The 19,934-nt window shown below is 47.6% G+C and overlaps 1 protein-coding gene across 1 annotated transcript in view; it reads right to left on the bottom strand.

Moving 5' to 3' along the window:
- Positions 1-5,252: 5,252 nt before the first annotated feature.
- SH3RF3 (SH3 domain containing ring finger 3) overlaps positions 5,253-19,934 on the bottom strand; it is a 253,550-nt gene continuing 238,868 nt past the window's right edge. Inside the window, exons 9-10 of the mRNA XM_087759057.1 lie at positions 19,063-19,400; positions 5,253-8,502 (exon numbers count right to left, since the gene is read on the bottom strand). Of these exons, the coding sequence (XP_087615183.1) occupies positions 8,334-8,502; positions 19,063-19,400 (507 nt within the window). The 3' untranslated portion in view covers positions 5,253-8,333. The remainder of the gene's footprint in view (positions 8,503-19,062; positions 19,401-19,934) is intronic.

The raw sequence follows: 19,934 nt of genomic DNA, 5'->3' as shown, positions 1-19,934 counted from the left end.
AGACCTCAGGGTGGCTTCCTTCAGGTTCCCGTGCTGCTTTACAGGGGACGTCTGAAACTCTTGCACCACAGCCCCCTCTGTTGCAAGCACAGGTAGCCCTGGACCAGCTTAAATAGCCTCAATCAAAATGGCACGCAGCGCTGCAGCACCGTAAGAGCTCAGCCAGAATGCCTGGCTCTTTTAGGGGCTGGTACTAAAGCAGTGGTAGTGATAGGTATAAATATATGTGTATACACACATATATGTGTGTGTGTTTTATGTGTATATATATATAAATATTTATCACAGTAGCGAAGGCAAGATCTGTGGTGTTCAACTTGTGCAGCCACCTGCACCGACGGCTGCAGCTCGCCGCTGGCAGAAGCGATAACCGCTGGCTTTCCTCAATGCGCCTGCTCACAAGAGCTGCAGGTGAGCAGATATGTCGCCAAAGCCTTTTGAAAATCACCTGCTGTATTTTCTAACAACAGTAAGTTAAACAGGAGCTCATTAATTGGCCGAGTTTGCAAAACTGTCCTTAGTCCTTCTTTTCCCATGGTGCAATGAGTCCCGTTCGGGGGATGCCCTGGCCGGTCCCTAAAGGTCTCAGTCACAGGAGCAGAGCTGGTGGGTGAAACCGAAATCCCGGCTGCCCCCTGAGCCCCTACTACCCCTCCTACGTGGGGCTACAGTCTCCACTCACTGGTTTCCCTTCCTAGAAGTCGAGAGTACTACGGCTGCCCCTGGGGTATTCACTTACTTTCAAATGTCCTTTTAATCGTAGATTTGGGTGAGTTATTTGGCTATTCTACACCAAATGGTCTGCGGGCCCGACAATTTATACACACACAGCTTGTGTCACTTATAGAGATCTATTGCTTTTTTCCTGCCTTGTAGAGATTCCTGCGCATTTTTCTGCATAAGACGTATTTAAAACGGAAAATAAAAATAACACATTAATCTTTTCCTTCCTCTGCCTCCCAGATGAGCAAAACTGCTGGAGTAAACTCCAAATGATTCCCTAATTGATGGAGAAATGCAGAAACCTAAATCAAGCTCTGAGAAGATTAGATTACAAACTTTCAGTGGAAAAACTTCAGGGAGACCAATTCTGTGAGTTGCTGAAAGCTTTGAGTTGTTGAACCCCCCCCCCCCCCCGAGGTGCCCCAGACACCTCTTCCCTCCAGGCCAAGACTAAAGCAAGCTCTCGTCTGCCCTGTGGAAGACGCCAGATGGTACAAACGCGAGCGCAGACCTCATGCCCACATGGGCAGTTGCTGCGGACGCCAGCCCCAGCGCGCAGCCTGTGCGGTGCGGTGCCCCGGTACCCGCCGTGCCGGCGGTGCCCGCCAGCACTCGCACCAGAGCTCGGCACCGTAGCGTGGAGTCCTGTGCCAGAGCGGTGTCCCGCGCAGGTTGGAAGGCTTTGGCTTTCGCAGTAACTTTTTTTACAACCGACCAGCTGGCCCAAAAGCTGCTGCACATCCAGCCTGGGACAACGAGCTGGAGACATAACCCCCAGCACGTGGTGGCCTCTCAGCAAGCCAATGGTGTTGGTTTTATTTCTTTTTTCACATGTGTCCTGTAACTGTTCCTGTGTAGGAGCATTGGAGATACCTGGGCAGTGCTGCTGTGCATAAACCTGCTAATCTATCAAGAGAAATAGGCCAGGAGTGCAGCAAATGTTTTTCTGCCTCTCCAAGCCATGGCAACATGTTTCACCGGAGGAGAACAAGCTGGGAGCAATAGACATAACAGGATTAAAATGGTGGCTGCTCTGTCATTTTCCATGCTAACATAGGTGCCTGAGAATTGCTGAAATATGGCTGAAATGCTGCTGCGCTACATCTTGTTTAAAAAAGTGATTTGTTAAAAGAAACTGCACGCCCAATAACTGAGTCTGGTCCATTAAAATAATATGTAAACACTGGCCCCACAGTTTAACCGTCACACGTTTTGATAGCCTTTAGGAACTGAAAGGCAATTCTCGCCCCTCTCTGCATTATCATATAACCTCATCAGAAGATAAACAGCCTCCTTACCCCCAAACATTTTGCAATTTGCATTTAGATTGTTCGGTGCCAATGTTCAGGATAAGATACTTCCCAGCTCTGTCAAACAAAACCTGATTGTCATTTAGCAGCGTGGCAGTCAATTTATGTTTCAATTAATGCAGATCCCAGGCAATTATCTGGGGAGGGGAAGGGGAAAACCTTAACAAATTGCCCCCCCTGTCTGCTAGGCTTATTTTCCAGTGGGCAGCTGCAGGGCAAATTCAGCATACCCATGAGGAAGAGCAAGTGAATGCCTTTCTGCTATTGCTGGGGAGAAAGCAAAGGGATGGGGGGCAGCTTGCGGACCCCTTGGCTGTGCAGCATCACACACACGAGTCAGCCCTGAGCGCTTCGCAGAGGCAGCGGTGATGTGGGGCAGGGTCCTCACGCCCGGGTCGGGAACAGCAGTGGGGACGTGTCGGGCTTTGACTCCCAATCTGATGCAGCACCGGAGCCGGAGCCAGAGCCCCAGAGGGTTTCCTCGGGGCTGGTACGACACGTGTCCGCTCAGCAGGTGGAGATGTACTGCCACACACTGCCCTGTTCCCGTAGTCCCCTGGGCTGTGCCTGCACCCTCCTCCAGGACCCTGGCCCCCAAGTGCTCATTGTGGCCCTTCCTGGCTGGGTGGGATGGCAGAGGATGTGCCCTCCTGGCGATGGGACTGCCCTCCACCGCTGCCATGCACACCCCATGCACACCCCAAAACTGCACTCCTGGGGCCTGCCGGGGGATTGCACGCACCGACGTGACTGGCACCAGTTTTACCAAGCTCTTGTGCAGATAGGAAACGCAAATTTAATATGTTTTCCTTCTCTGACAGTAAGCTGAAGGCACTCCCCCCTTCACTGCTGTCTTAATGGCCTCATTTTTCCTCTCCCCCATCATTTAGCATTGCTCCCCATCACTGCTGCACTCCCCATAGGGAGTCCATGGGTGACAGTAACTTCACTGCTGAAGGGAGCTTCCCCATGGCTCTCCCCCATCTTTTGCTGGGCTGCAGCTGGTACCTTCCCCAGCTGTGCAGTGCCGACAGCACTGAGGTTTGCCTGGGCATAGCATTTCCCTGAGGACACTCACCCCTAATTAAAAAGCCAGCCCCCCTTTCCAATGCCCTATCTAAGAGGGGCGGGCTGGTACCACTGGGGCAGCCCTGCTCCCTGGCTGCCCTCCTTGCTTGTGGGTTTTTTCTGCAAATACGCACATATATGTCCACACAGGAGGTTGCAAAGCTCGTAATCCTGCATGCAAGACTGTTTCTTTTGCCTTTGCAAAAACACCGCGTCACGTCTTGGCTGGTGCAAAAGAGCCATTTGTGTTGGGAACACCTTTCAGTCGCTCCCTTGCCAAGTCAATGGGATGCTGGTTGCCTTTCCCTGGGGCTGCGGGGGTCTCTGTGGGGTGGGAGCAACGAAGAGATCCAAGTAGGGATGGGCCCACCTGCAACTGGGCTGTACCTGTAAACATGAAGGGGACATGCAGGATGTCTGCCGCAGCTGGGAGGGTTGGGGGGCGAGAGGACCCCCGTGGTGCAAGCCCCTTGGTGGCCTGGCTCGTAGCCCCTCTGTGGCAGCGTGGGGCAGGTGGTGCTGCTCAACGGCTGAGAAAAATCAAGTTGTTTTCTGAAGGGAGGAGAGACACCCACACCGCAGTGATTGGAAATACATCTGTGACCACTTGGAAAGTTACTTTTGCTACATGAAAGGCTGGGATGCGAGGACAGGGCCTTCTCCAGACTGTATCACCTCTTGGCTTCCCTGCTAGTACAGCTCATTTATTTGGTTTGGCACCAACTAGCCAAGCTGTGTAGCTGCCAGGTTCACCATGTTATAAGGAGCTGCTAATGTCAGAAAGAGCTTTTGGCTGCAGGAAAGCCCTGCAGATGTTGTCCAGGTGGTTCTGCTCTCCATGAGCGTTTAGGAATAGTCAAGCCATGTAACAATTTTATGATGATTATTTTTCTTTCAAAACATGACTGGGATTCCTATGAGGCGCTGGAGCAGGAGCAAAGGGCGGCGTGCGGTGCGAAGGCTGGGCGAGGTGTGCGGCATGTGCTGGCAGTGCGGGACGGAGAGATGCCAGAGGAGCGGGACCCAGCGAAGCGTGGAGGGGACCGGTGCTCCAGCCCAGCTTGGAAATAGCTGGCAGGCTCCTCTGTGCAGCATTTTGCACCACGCTGCTTGTCGGGCAGGGCAGCCGGTGAGGCCGAGCAGAGGGAGGGACGTTGCCTGCCTACGTTTAAATTCTTGCGGCTCCCACGTTTCAGGATTTTGACTCAGGATCCAGCTGAGGCAAAGAGAGACTCGTGTCACCTCGCTGGAGGGGTGGCTGCCTTCAGCAAGCCCATGACAAAGATGCCCTGGTGAGCCGGCTGAGCGTGGCTCCTCCCTGCCCTGCGTGCTCCCAACCGCGGCAGTGAATCACCACCTGCAGGTGCCTCTTCCTCAAGGACATCTCCCAGATGAATCACGGCAAACACATCCAGACCCAGTGCGTGCTCCCCTCCAGATGCCCTGCTCTGTGCTGCTGAATGGGAAGCTCGGGCCTCGTGCAAAATGGGCTTACGCCCCTCACCCGGGCTAGGGGGACGTTCGGATGGCCGGGGTACAACCAGGTCCTTCCCTCTCTCCCGGTTCCTTGGCTGTACGTAGACTGGAGGACACGTGGACTCTTCCAGCACGGTGCCCAAGCCAGGGGCAGGAGGAAGGGGGTCTTCCTCTGCCCACAAACCTGCTCAACCCACCAGGGGACCACCGAGCCCTCCTGAGGCCCGCTAGCAGGATTAGAGGCTGCTCTTTTCCTTGCAAAAGCTTCTGGTGCTGCATCCCCTCCCAACCTCTCTGCCATAGCCTTGCCCTCGCCACCTTAGTTCCTCTTCCTAGCCTGTCCCCGCTCTCTTTCTCTGGACCTACACACTTTTTCTCTGCATGTAAGCTAAGTGTTAACTTCTAAACATTGTGAAGAATCCCAGATCTGCCAAAAGAAGATCCAGAAAGAGATTCTAACTTTTGCTCAGGCATCTCTTACCTTTAACTCACCTTTATTCATGTGGGAATTACTACTGAAAGCAAAGGAGATGTAGGGACAGCTCAAAAAGAGCAGGGTTTGCAGAGGGGTCTTCCCTGTTTTCCTTGTGAACCCCAGAGCCACTTACATTGCTAGTTCACTTGCCATCTAATAGAGAAAGAAACCTCAGTCAAGTTGCCTTAATGTTTATTTTATTTAAAGAATCAGAAACACAGTCATTGTAGTTCATTTGTACTCATATCCGCCAACATTTCCTAAATCACGTTAACATTCATGTATAACAAAAACATTTTCTGAGCTGTGCAAAGTTCAAAGGAATTGTTCAATTACTTGAACCCATTTCTAGAAGAGCAAACCTGGCATTTTACAAACTGAGGCCACCAGAAGGAGTCTTTTCTTTTTTTCCCCCCATTGTAGGAGATGCAGATGCCCCCTCCTCCCCCTTTCCCTGGTATGACAGGTAAAAATTAGACCACAGGACGAGTCGAACCTCTCTCAGTCCAGGACTTTCCAAATGGCACTGGGTCACGGTTTCGTATCACTGAGCTGTCTGAAGTTCTGCACTTGTGCTCCTGGCATGGAAGTGATTTGTCCAAGAAGATTACTCAGTAACCCAAACTGTGATGATAAGCAATAAACAGGGGCCAGAAACAGCTGTTATCAAAATAGAAACACATCCCCCGCCCCAAATATTTTTCCTTGCGGGAGGTATGACTGGCAGGGTTGTCGTCCATTAAAAAAAATCCATCATCCTCCCTGCAAAATATGTTTTAAACCACTGATTTCATGACACGACGTCTGCGTGTTTTCCTTGATCTTCTCACACACCAACTTTTGTCCTGTTAGAACATGTTAGAGCATGAAAAGGTGGAAGTCTGGAACCATTTTACATCTGGCTAAACACAATAGGTAGCAAGCAAGCCATCATCCTGTTTCATTTTTCTGAGTGTAGTAAATACACCCACGGAACAGAATTTTAAGAGAGCTTTAACCACTCTAAGTTGTCAGAAAAAATCTCCTCATCTCTGACAGATCTAACCCAGAATTTTTATTGGCATCGATAACATGCATCTTGGCGTTGCTGACTCGCTAACTGTGCAGTTTACTGTTGGAGGTGCAGTGATACCAGTTCTGATCTGGACCAAATAAGTGGACAGATATGGCTCTAGTCTCAAGCAAGTCTTTCCAGAAGACGTTTCTTCAGTCTCTTATTGGTTATAAAAAGGCAATTTCCTCTCAACAGTAACTAAAGTTTTAGTGGCTGACTCATTACAATCTGGACTATGAACAAATGCGGCAACATTAAGTATAAAAAGAAACACCCTGAAAATGATGCCTCCCTGTTTGAAGGTGCTATACTTGGCCATGGACTGTGTTTCTGGAATCGATTTGTTACGTGTGACAGCAAGAAGAAACTTATTTTACAGAGAACAAAGTCACGGAGCTGAACTTAAACAGGACCGCTCACTTACATGGGGTTTGATATGTACTAGTATACATGGCTTGAATGAAAACAAAACTTACACCTTCGCATACGAAATACTGGTAACGCAGTAATGATGTTCACCCACTGGGCCTCTTCCTTTTAATAAGATCATCTCCAGGTTACAGTGCCTCCGACACGCTTTTAAACGACCACCACATGTGGGCTTTGGCAAACAGCCAGCCGCTGGCAAAGGCAAGGTATGGATACAGCTACGAAAAGCCTTTCATCACGTTTCCTTCCTCAAGAGCCGATGTCTTTTTAAATACTCTCGCAATCGCATTACGGAATTTTTTCTCATTCTGCTTCACATGAATAACGGGCTAAACTCGCTTTACATTTATTGCACCTTTAAGTCCCTGGTAGATGGAAGCTTATATTGCCTGATACAGTTTGTATTGTAGCTTGACCACATTAAGAAATCGAACAGTCTCCAGAACTGTACATTTCTACAGTAAGAAATCACATTTCGATAACGCTAGTTACAGCCATCGCAGATCAGCTCTCGTCTCCGTGATGCAACGACAGAGGAAAACTCCACGGTCCCTGTGTGTGCTAGAACCTGCAGTGTTCTTCTTATTGCCATGAAAAAGTCAAATAAAATTACTCCTCTGGGAATTACTTCCAATTCTGGAGTAATTACCACTCTCCAGACAGAACGCTGTGCTTCAGTGTGGGTCTTCAGCCGCTCTAAATACGCAGGGGAGAGCGAGCGCATGCATGTCGCACAGGCACGCTCCCCCAGGGATATTTGTCGGTGACCAAGCGGCTTTTTCTCTTTTCCTCTATGAAGCATGAACAAGCAATCTGATCTCGATTTTCAGGTACGTTTCTAATTTCATATGTTGAATGCAAATCTTGTTGCAGCCTCTCTGTTTAACCAAACCAAATCTTTAACAATTAAAAAAAATAGCACCAGATGTATGAAAAAGAGGAAATGTCTGATCTAGTAGGAATATATATAAAGTAGAGCAATTCTTACAGTAAAAAGGTATGTCATACAAAAAAGCAATGGAAAGTGATACTGAAGGACAAAAATCCATGCTGCATATAATAAGGGCAGAAGACAGGCAAAAGGGATTCTGCTCAAATAACCACCGTTTAATGGTGGAGTCGTCCTTCCTCCAGGACCTCCCCGGCGGCAGCGCCAGGACACCGGGTGGTGTGGGACTCTGAGCACTAACACACTCACTGACAAACTTGCGCAGCATATCTTTGAGGTATATAGAAAGCATGACATTAACATTTTGGACTCCTCATTCTTTCTTGCACGATGATGCACCTATCTTTAGCTTGGGTTTTCTCCACCCTCCCCTCCCTCTTTTTCCCTTGGGAAAAATGAAATCCCAGTTTAAGAGCTTCCTAGCACACCTCCTTGAACTCTCAAATCCATCTTGCATAGGCCAGTAATAAGAACACTGCAGCTCTGACAAATAAGTTACAGCAATATAACAACTTTCCTCTTAATTTTTTTTTAAAGATATCTTCTCTATAATTTACACAAAGGGTTAACAGCCGGCATTTAGGTTACGTACAGTCCAGATGGGCGTCCTTTCAGTCTGTGATTCCAGGTGGAAGGCACTACTTCGACATACCACTGTATGCACCGCACGCAATCTCAGGAGCACAGCGGGGCACTGCGTCTCCAGAGCTGTAGACTGAAGGGCCTGGGGGCGAGTCTTTGGAAATAAAAATGGCAGTGGTCATCAGTCCAGTTTCCCTTTGCTGTCTCTTCTTGTGCTATGCAGTTTCCCCTGAAAACTCCTCCAGTTGAGAGAGTGGCGAGCCGTCCTCAGAAGCTCTCGACAAAGCTGCCGGGGAAGAGGCCCGTCCTGCCATTTCTCTGCAATGTCCCTTTGTACCAGCCGTCCTCCCGTTTCTTGTGCACAAACACAATATCACCTTCCTTCAGTTCGATCTCAGCCTCGCTCTGCGGCGGGTACGGGACCACAACGCGGTACCTTTGGAGACAAAAATGCGAAGACCTGGTCAGCCAGCGGTTGAGCCTGCACCTGATGGGAGCAGCCAGGCACCAGAACCAGAAATCTTGGGGACAAATACTTTTGGAAACATCAATAAGTTACATTTCGCACACCAGTTGTATCTGATGCAGCTACATTTTCTGCTAAAGCTCAGTATGACGGGGAGATTTCTAGCCAGCTTGACTGGAGACTTGATCAGGACATACTCCAGAGCCAGACCATGAAAGCAGGAAGGTATTGTCAAATGGCTGGACTATTTGCAGTGGTCCTGCACCAGGGACTCAGACACTTTCTTCCAGCGTTGTGCTTGCCTCTGCTGTAACACATCTCAGTCAGCACTGCATCTGCTCCATCCAAAAATCATAGAATCATAGAATGGTTTGGGTTGGAAGGGACCTTTAAAGGTCATCTAGTCCAACCCCCCTGCAATGAGCAAGGGACATCTTCAACTCGATCATGTTGCTCAGAGCCCTGTCCAACCTGACCTTGAATGTTTCCAGGGATGGGGCATCTACCACCTCTCTGGGCAACCAGTTCCAGTGTTTCACCACCATCATCGTCAAAAATTTCTTCCTTATATCTAGTCTGAATCTACCAGACCCTACTAAAAAGTCTGTCCCCATCTTTCTTATAGGGCCCCTTTAAGTACTGAAAGGCTGCAATAAAGTCTTCCTGGAGCCTTCTCTTCTCCAGGCTGAACAACCCCAGCTCTCTCAGCCTTTCCTCATAGCAGAGGCGCTCCATCTCTCTGATCATTTTTGTGGCCCTCCTCTGGACCCGCTCCAACAGGTCCGTGTGCTGAGGATCCCAGAGCTGGATGCAGTACTCCAGATGGGATCTCACCAGAGCAGAGGGGCAGAATCACCTCCCTCGACCTGCTGGCCACACTGCTTTTGATGCAGCCCAGGGTATGGTTGGCCTTCTGGGCTGCAAGCACACATTGCCGGGTCAGGTCCAACTTTTCATCCACCAGTACCCCCAAGTCCTTCTCTGTAGGGCTGCTCTCTATCCCTTCATCCCCCAACCTGTATTGATACCGGGGATTGCCCTGACCCAGGTGCAGGATCCTGCACTTGGCCTTGTTGAACCTCATGAGGTTCACACAGGCCCACTTCTTGAGCTTGTCCGGGTCCCTCTGGATGGCATCCCATCCCTCAGGCCTGTCAACCTCACCACTCAGCTTGGTGTTGTCCGCAAACTTGCTGAGGGTGCACTCGATCCCACTGTCTGTGTCATTGATAAAGATATTAAACAGTACTGGTCCCAGTATGGAGCCCTGAGGGACACCACTCATCACCGATCTCCATCCAGACATTGAGCCTTTGACCACTACTCTCTGGATGTGACCATCCAACCAATTCCTTATCCACCAAACAGTCCACCATCCAATCCATCTCCAATTTAGAGAGACCAATGTTGTGGGGGACTGTGTCAAAGGCCTTGCAGATAGATGACATCCATAGCTCTTCCCTTGTCCACTGGTGATGAAAAATGGGGTTTGCAGTGCTCCCACCAACTGCCTGTGATATTGGCAGAGGTTAGCTAAAGCAGTTCACATTTTTATTCTTATTATGTTTCTTGAGAATGTACTTTGGGTCCCTCAAACTTGGAAGGGAAGCTAAAATTGAGACATATCAAATGACTTTCAAAGCACTCTCCAAACCAACAGGGAGCCCCTGTCCTGAACTATTCACAGGGCTCTCTGGGAACTTAGTTTTCAAGTGTCACTTCATTTCAATGAAGCAATGACGGGTCTGATCCTGATACAGCTATTCTGCACTCAGGCTTATCAGCAGGCGTCCTCCTGAGAGCACAGACCGGGCCTTTTTATATCAATGCAGTTCTGTGCATAGTAGGGAATATATTTCTGCTACACTGTTTTTTTTCTTCAGCACAGGTACTTTTGCAGTCATCTGGCATTTGGTTAACAGTCAATAACTGTCTTGCTAAACGCAAAGTAATGAATACAGTAAGATAGTTAAAAGATGCCAATTGATTACCTGAAGCCCATCTCCTGAGGATTAATATTTCCACAACCACTGCATGGCCACTGATGCCTCAGTCATGTTTGTTACAAGGCAAGTATGTATTTAAAATAATATCCTATCCTAGACGACTAACTTCAATGGGCCCTGGAGGCTCTGGACCACTCCCTGAGGCCATTCCCAGTGAGATGGTACCAAAGCAAGGGGCTCTCCAGTGGCAGTCGCTAATTTTCGTTGCGGATGTTGCTCAGGACAGTGACAATACAGGCTTTGGCTCTATGGACATCTTCGCGGCCAAACATCCCGTTACTTGGAAAAACATTTAACTCCATTTGGAGTGGAGATTCTGCTCTAAAACCTGACTATGGCCTTTTTATCTTGACACAGCAACACAGTCATGTAGAAAATATATGTGTTCAAGTCCCATCAAGACTCTGCCGGTCTTCTCTGTCTCTTGGTCAACAAATCTAGTTGTCACTTCCTTCCTCTGTGGAAAAGCAAATAACAGAGGTTGAAACGTGTGCTGCTGGCTGGCTGCAGGAATATGGTCTATCACACTATCATCTGTCGATCCGCTACACTTATATTATGAAGCTTTGCCAATTACAGCCATTATGCAAATGAATGCACACATTATTTCAAACACTCTGCTGCAGTGTTGATTAATTAAATTATCAGAGTGGAACAATTGTAGCTAAGATGATGCCAAGTTTCAGATCTCGCAACTCTATGCACAATCACAGTGCGTTGGAGCTCTGCACCAGGACCTCAAGAGGCTTTGAGAAAGAAGAGTTGGACCTCAACAGCAGCCAGGTGGTGCAGAGGTATTCGCAGGCCCTTTTGGCAGATCAGGAAACAGAAACAAAGAAAAAGGTGGTGTCCTGGGCAGGGTGGCCCCAAAGACCCATCTGGGACTGCCAACACCTCATGTCATACCTTAAGCACGGAGCCATCCTTTTAAAGCCAGATTACATCCTAGGAGTGAGGAGCTGCTGGTCCCTAAATGGTTCACATGAGGAGGGAGGTTACACTCAACAGGAATGTGCCCATCGTCATAAAAGGGGTTCTGCACAGCATCTCCGTAGAGATTTAGGAAAATAAATCTCAGTCGCTGCATTACCAAATGAAATACTTTTTCCCATTTAAGGAAACCCCAAACGCTACGGTTTAAATTGAATTAACTACGGTACATTATAGGATAGCACTAAAGTGTTTTTGATAGAATAACAAAATCTTAGATACGAAAGAGCTTGCAAATCGGTTAAGAAATCCTCCGTGAGAGATGGAAAAAGATGCTTTTTCTCTTGAGAGGCTTTTGAAGCGGGGCCTGGGAGAGGCAGCCTGGTGAGGGCCAGCAGGTCGCTGCCGTGCTGCCCGTCCAGACCTCCAGGTGGCATCTCAGCCTAGTTTATCCTCTGGAACTGAATTGCACATACATATATTAGCCATATTTTTTTGGCAGAAAAGAGCTCTTCTTTTCCCTCCCAGACATCCTCCCTCACTCCCAAAAAGGCAGTCCTCTATACTTCTATTTATATCCCCCCTTTTCATTTCCCCTTTTGTCCCCTCTTTGAGAAGCTACTATAAAACTGTAGGTTTTCTTCTTACACCAAACTGCTTCCTGGCATTTTAGATGGCTCTCAGAGCAATCTCAACTTTGTCGGTGTCACATTACACCTCTAAATTACCAACTTTTAAAAATGCTAATTAGCTGGGCAACAATTGTGATGACAAGTGTGGCAACCACCTCTGCCTGTTATTAACAACGTTCGGTATTTTCTGTTGCAAATCGTACTTTCGATTTGGCAGTTATAATTCTGCCAAATGTTAACCCTTTTGGCTCAAACTCTCCGCAGCTGTTGACCGTGTCAGGCTGAGGGTCCCACATTCAGCCCAAATGGTCTCATCACCTCCAGGAATAACATGAGGGTTTTTGCAGCACCAGCAGGACCCAGGTGAGGGCTTCCACAAACTGTTCTCGGGTCCCCATACTTGGGAGCAAAGACCTGTCCTGTGGCCCGACTGATCTGTCAAGGATGGTGTTCCTTCAGAAAATCACCTGCTCTCGGCCAGGCTAAAAGCATTCAAACCACCCCAAAATGGCACACGCTTAGTAGAGCCTTGTTTGAGCACTGAAGGTAAAATCTCTGCTGATTCATGCTCCAAAATGTCCTAGCTGTGAGGGACCTCAGAGGTTGCATTTCTCTTCCTTCCCCAGCAATGGGCTCTTCTCATGTTTTTCTCTCAGGGAACAGACTTGATGTTGGACTTCCCCACTGCTGGCTGCTGTGGCATCCTTGGGTTGGGCACTTCATCCTCAGAGGGGACTGTCCGGGATGGGCAGTGGCCTGGGGAGAGTCCTCAGTGCCCAAGAGAAAATACATGAGGAGAGGCTGAGAGCAGTATCAGCAAGGACAGGGGACGGTGTTTGCCTGAGCAGGGAAATCTCAGGGAGCTGGAGAGCGGGGTAAGGCGAGGGAGGGGGTGGAGGGTGAGGGAGGCTGATGGGAGAAAAACTGGGAGCCGAGGGAGAAATGGGACCATGATGAAAACTGGAAGCCCTGACAGCAGGTGTGGGTATGGCTGCTGGGGGGGGGCAGCTGTGCTGAACTGAGTCTGGGAGAGTAAAGAGCCTTGGTGGGAGGGAGCCTGGGGCTGGGACATGACATCCCGTGGGACAGGAGACTGCAGGGGCAGAGGCTGGCCCTGGGGCTGAGGGTGGGATGGGGACCCTGGCAGCAATTAACTCACTGAGAGCTGGGAATGGGTCCATCACCTCTGTCCCTCTGCTGTCAGCAAAGACCTGGGAATCCTGCTGCCCCATGTCTTCACAGCACTCGTCCTTGCAGTCAAAAGAAATGCCTCTCCCACCCAGCTCTCACTTTGCTACCGCTGCTGGCATCTGCAGCTAAGACTCCTAACCTCAAATACATGTTACATGATGGAAGCTCCGGTTTTGTTTCTTTTAAAAAACAAACTGACTAAAAATGTCATGTATGTAGATGCATAAAGACATCCACTACCTTAACAGAACAGGAATGTTTTGCACCCATGCATCTGAGATCAAGAAACAGGCAACTAAAATTGCCCATGACTTCACTTTTGCTTGTGTGCAGTATAATCTTTCATTACATGATTGCATACTATTTTTCCCATAGGATGCCTGCTTCATTTAGTGCACAAGATGTCCCGCTCTGGACATGAGTCAAGGCTCTGACATGGAACCCATCTTTCGCAGAGGTTGGAGGATGTCTAGTAAGTAACCACTGCGAAACTCAGAGTAGCGCAGGTGCGGGCAAAGTGGCTTCTCTGACTCCTCCAGCTGCAAAGCCTCGTGCCACACTTTCCACAGCGTAAGACTCATCTCATGCACCCTAGCTGCGTAGGAGTCAGTTGTCTGGTCTAAATTACTCATGCAGGCTCTCTGTCAGTGTGCACAGACAGGCATTGAACAGTATTGATCAGAACTGATCAGTAATTAAGAGCTGGGCTCAGGCCTGGACACTGAGGAAAAAAAACCCAAAATACTGAGTGTCTGCTCAATGAGTAAATACGTGCACCCAGGACACTGGTGGAGCCAGAGAAACTTAGGAAAACAGATGTACAATGAGGCAAATTAGGTCTGCAGGGCTAACCTCCAATCCAGTCCCATTCAGAGTGCTTGAGTTCGGATGCTTAATGCAGGTTTCTGTTTGTCAAAGTATCATGCACTCAGGACAGGTTTCAGGAGTCCAGTCCTGTGACTCCAACAGGTCCCTTGTGTGTTAGGGTTGCACAGTTAGTTTTGTGTGGGATAGATACTTGGTGAAAATGAGACATCTAGCCCAGTTAACCACTGCTCCTGCTTACCGGTGGAGCTCTATTTCTCCATGCTTTTAGTGGCAGACTGCAGAGACCTGCAAAGTGCCTCTGCATGCTACAAGCCAGAACCCGCTTCACCATATTACGGTGTCTGAATCAGCAGCCTTAGAAGAACAAATCTCAGTTGGATCTTTTACCCTTCTGCTGGAAATATTGCAGGATTCAGTTTCTGAGAGAGTTAATTCTAGTTTCTCAGTCCTAAGGCAGGTATTCCTAGTCAGAGAAGCACTTAACCATGTGCATACATGTCCCTGTTCAGTCAGAAATTACTCCTGGGGTCATTTCTCTAGTATCACTTTCCAGGAAAGGAAAACCCTGTCCTTTGCTTTCCCTTTTGGCAAAGAAGTGCCAGCAAAATTGAAGTGCGCAGCAAAATTGAAGTCAATGGGCATTAAGCACATGCTTGAATGCTTCCTTGAATTGGGAGCTCAATTTCTAACATGGCAGTGATTTGTAGAAAGGATACATGGAAACACAGAGGCGTCTATTTTAAAGACTGCTCCCATCTTACTCTGCAGCACTGTTGTAGTTACAACTTGCTTGAATGCTCCACGAAAACCATAGAAACATGGCACAGATCTGCCAGTCGTGACAGTAAGTCTGGATACGACCGCTTTATCAGAATATAACATTGCAGAATTAGTGCCAGTTACTATAAAAGAGTCAACAATGCGTGACATGTTTTACTCAGGTTTGCATCTGGGAACAGTGCCAGGCAGCAAGGGGAACATGACTCACGCACACACACACGCACGCTCAGCTCTCCTGTTTTGCTTAATGTACAGTCATATTTTCTTGAAGGGGGTGGCAAGGAAAGTATTTTGCTTAGGCACTGCTAGGCAGACAGCACACCCCTCTCCCACGTGAACTGACAGCGTCAGTGGGATGTGGGCAAGTCTGTGGCCCAGGCTCTGCCTGACCAAGGCGCATCCCTGTACAGGTCCTGGTTCTTGCACCAGCAGAAATTGGATGGAGCAGCAGGTGGAAAAGAGGCTGTGGGGCACACGCAGCCTGATGGGGCAGTCACTTGACAGTCAATCACTGCAACACAAAATGACAAGGGCAACACAAAATGACAAGGGCAACACAAAATGACAAGGACAACACCTGGGAAATTTCTCCACTCTGCTGCTCGGACTGCTGGATGCTTTATGGCAGAGAGCAGCTGAAGGAAGGTGGTTTTATAAACCAGTAGTGGGAAACTACACCCAGAAGGCAGAGATGGGCACTAACTATCCCAGCAAACCAGTTACATGTCAAGGCTAAATGACAGGAGAGCTAGAAGCAATTTCCTTTCTAATCCAGGCATCCTTAACCACGTTTTGGATTATCAAGTAGGATAAGACAAAATAATTGTTTCCCTCACTCTCCCCATGCACAAAAAATGAACGAAAGCATAAACATTAGCAGCATCTCCGAGAGGGCAAAGCTCCCTTCACCTTCTTGTTTGACTGGCTGCAATTCTGACGAAGGGCTGCGCTGCCAGGCAGCAGAATAGGCAATTCTTCCCTTAAGTAGTGACCGTCAAGCCGCGAGCAATCACAGCTTTTTAATGGACCTCCAAAAAGGCTAGTGGCATGACCACTCGGGTTTGATCAGTAGCCTGGATGTGGCAAGTGCTGGAGCTGCAAGCCGACCGCTATGGGAGAAGTAGCGATGCTCTGCTGCCTGCATGAGCCTCATTTCGAATGCCGTAAATATTAAGGAATGTGCTGCTTCTTCCAACCTTTCAGTGCTCTGTCTCTGTGCGCACAGATGGGCGTTGGGAGACAGAAAGCCAAGTACAGCTAAGTGCACTGAAATGCTTTGCAGCTTTTCAAAATTTCGTCCAGCATCTGAATCTGTTTATCTAACCTTTTTTTCCCTCTCCTCCCTTTTCTTTCTCAGAGAATTGCTCCTACTGTGCGGATGAAATGCACCAAAATGCAAACAAGCAAAATACAGAGCTGAGTGACGTCGAATGCGAATTCCTCCATTGCCAGATGTGAAAAGAACAAGTGGTTTGAAAACCGTGATTTGTTGAAAAAAAAAGTATAATTTGGTACTTCTGAGCAATTTGATGATTTAATGAGCACAGATGGATGTGGGATGAATTTCTAGGAGACAAGTGTTTAATGTATCTGCTCAGATCATTCCAGGACTAAGCATTATCCTTCATAGTGCATGGAGGTAATTAATATTTCCCATTATGGGCATGAAAAAACCCATATGATCAGTTAAGGAATGCAGATACACCAATGATATGGAAGTTAATTCATAAATCAATTAGAGAATCTTGCCTGCTGTGTATAATTAGGGTTACTTCAATTATAGCTTATTTTCGGATTTAAGACTCAGGAATTAAAATGCTTAAAATCAGAGTAAGTTCCTTGCCACCATATACTGCAATTGGAAGTATTTACTCAGTTTTAGCCATCTAAATGTATTTACTCCTGATTCCAGCACGGCTGAGCAGACACAGCTAATCCATGTCCCTCTGGTTCTATTCTGCCACTTAAAATTGTCATCAGTTAAATGTTTCACTATCCGGATCATCCTGAGGTGAACTGAGAAATTTGTAGGATATGGGACTATCCCTGGCATATTAAATAATGTGTCTGGACTTCTCTACAGTAAAGCTTTGAGAGCAGCACCTCAACAGCCAGCTCTGGAGACGTCAGGAGATGTTCTTCTTGGCTTCTTTTCATGGCTACATTTAAGTAAAGGTGCAGTATTCCACTGATTTAGTTACACTGGTGCTAAATCTGGTTTATATTGGTTTAGCTTTTCTTATAGCATTAATTTAAACTGATGTAGACCAAATTAAGTGCACCTAAATAGGGACTGGTTTCTCACTCCTTTTACTAAATTGCTTTTTCATGGATTTTAAGGACAAGAGACTACTGTGACAGTCTGCTCTCACTGCCTTCGTTACAATGCTGAAGGACTTGCCTGTATTTATTTCTGCTTCAAGCCTAATAGCTGCGCTTCAACAACAGCATCTCTTTTAGACAAAATGACCAATCTAGACTAAAAATATTCCCATGTCTGTCCTGTCTGCAATCTCTTACAGACTGTTACCAAGCCATTCCTAAGCCTGCTCTTTACCAGATGTACCAGAGCTCCCTGTATCACTCACTGCAAGTATATTGTTTTAAATCTTCCACCGTTCTTATGATGCTTCTCTGAGGCCACTCCACTTTGCCTCAGATTTGGCTCTTCTGAAATATACTGTTACTCTGTGTTCTCCTTACCAATGCGTTGAATTAGCTCTGTACCAACGGGTCTGCCCTCTTCATCACCTACCTCCCACTTCAGTCCTCCGTTCTGCACCAGCAAAGACTTTATGTTGGACAGTGCAGGTCCAAGACCCAACTCTCTTTGCGCTATACTACATACATACACACACAATCATTTTCTAGTGATTTCTGATCTAGAGTTAGCTTTGATGCCAGTGAATCAGTTTTCAATCCACTGAGTATCTGCTGTGTTTGTTGTGTACAGTTTACTCAGCAAGACATTTTATGGCAACAAACCACATGCCTTAGGAAAGTTTAAATATGTTACAGTGTCATTGTTACCTTCCCAACCAAATTTCAACCTGCATTCAGTAAAACACTGTGTAAGGTATGAACTCTCCTGTAGTATCCCTTATTATGCTCTGCATCATCTGCTCCATGACCCCAACTGGATTCAGGGTCAGGTGGCTTGCCCAGTTCGTTCCCTTCAGCCTCTTTCATATACTCAGACAAAAATAGTTTCTTTCAAACTTCTTGAACTTTACTGTTGTTCCAAAATTGTTTTAAATATCAACTCCAGAGAGTTCCCTAAACTGCTTTTTGAAAACTCTTCGATGCTTTTGTAAAAAAACATGTTCTCCTCAATCACTTTTTGAGTGGAAAGCATTTCAATAGCATCGTATCAGTGCATTATCTGTTCCCTTCCCAGTCCTCAAACTGCAGTCCTGTAGAAAATATTTACCTGAAGCCAATATGACTTTGCACATGGAAACCTAGCTCTTTTCTGTACTGGTGTTTCTAGTCAGTTCTCTCTCTCTCCATCTGCTTTTGTATTTTCGTGTTCCTATTCTACTCTTTTCGGATTTGCAAGGTCAGTTACTCTAAGGTACCAAGGCGCAGAGCAGCCTGCTGAAATGAGCTCCAGAATCACTGGTACACTCCTCTCTAGAAATGAGCTACAGTTTTGGTAACAGGCCACTGAAGATGGCACTACCTGTAATTATCCTAAACAAGGAGAATTTGAAACAGTCTTTGGTGTTGCAGAAGAGGCCAGAAAGGGCCTTGATGAGCAAACACATCACCCTGTCACCCCCAGGCAGGAAGTGCCACGACAACTCCATAAGTTTATTAAAACATAGGGATCCCACTTAAAAAGTGACCTTTGCTAACAGCATTTACAGCCTTTGGGCTGAGAAAGCACTGCTGTCCTCCATATTTAGACAGGGCTGTACGGTGTCATGGACAGGTGCTGCTTACCACTTTTTTAATCAACGAACATTAAACCTGCACAGTGTGTCAAAAGATATTCAATACACAGATGCATGTAAGCCCTGTCTTCCTAAAAGACGGCTGAGCCACCTACAGTCAATCCACAGGGCGGCAAAACTGCAACAACCCTTGAGTAAGTTAAGCTTGCAGCCCTCCTCCAAATGCTCCCTGAGGATGCAGGTGACCTTGGGAGATACACAGCTTACCTTTCCCGGGGCAAAGGCTTGGGCTCTGGCCGAATAGCTGCCATGGAAGAGAGGGGCTGCCTGGCAGGAGAAGGGATGGAAAAATTCAAATCCAAGGAGCCTGTTTTCCTGTGCAGAGGCTCCAGCCCCATGGCTCCCTGCATTTCACTCTCGATAGGGCACGAGCCGGCCCTGCCGTGGCTGGAGAGGGAGGAGAGCTCGGGTCCCACCGCCCCTTGCAGGACTCCTTCGATGGCTGCCTGGGGGTCGTGTGTGGGGGACACGGACGGTGGGGAGCGTGACTTCTTTTTTGTTGATGCTCCTGCTAGAAGTTTCAGCAGCCCGCTCTTCTTCTCCTTCTGCAAAGGAACCAAACGAAATATGGGCAATGAGCAGACATACAAACTCCCTTTGTTTTTCTTTAGGAAAATCTCAATGTGTGTGGCAGGAAACCTCCCAAAACTGCCATGACTAGATGTGGATCCATGTAGAACTTGAGCTTTCGATAATAAAGATCCTGTGAAAAACCCTCCACATCCAACAGGGCTTCAACTTGCTCAGCAGAGTAAGGCCCTAACATATTGCAACGATTATCTCAATTTTCAAATCCACCCAGGCAGTCATCATGTGCCTTTTGCACGAAATAGTGCAGTTACAGTGGGAGCTGTAACTCTGAAGTTTGTAAAGCTACAAACTTCCCATGCAGAGAAGGCAGCAATCGAAGTGATCTTGTCCAGGAGAATCCTGTCCCTCAATAGAGAAACTCCCCAAAAGTAACAAATCAGGCCCTATGGCTAAAAACCTCTGCTGGGAAGCAGAAGGGTCTGAGGAGAGATTTCAGATCCCAGCCCATTGCAAGAGAATCGCTCATCATTACTGCCTCGTTTACTATC

Source organism: Nipponia nippon, unplaced genomic scaffold (genome assembly GCF_047370975.1).
Source record: "Nipponia nippon isolate SJK-2023a ecotype South Korea unplaced genomic scaffold, ASM4737097v1 scaffold_2, whole genome shotgun sequence".
NCBI classification, from domain to species: domain Eukaryota; kingdom Metazoa; phylum Chordata; class Aves; order Pelecaniformes; family Threskiornithidae; genus Nipponia; species Nipponia nippon.
The sequence above is the reverse complement of the archived record's forward strand: the minus strand, read 5'-3'. Positions and strand labels throughout refer to the sequence as shown.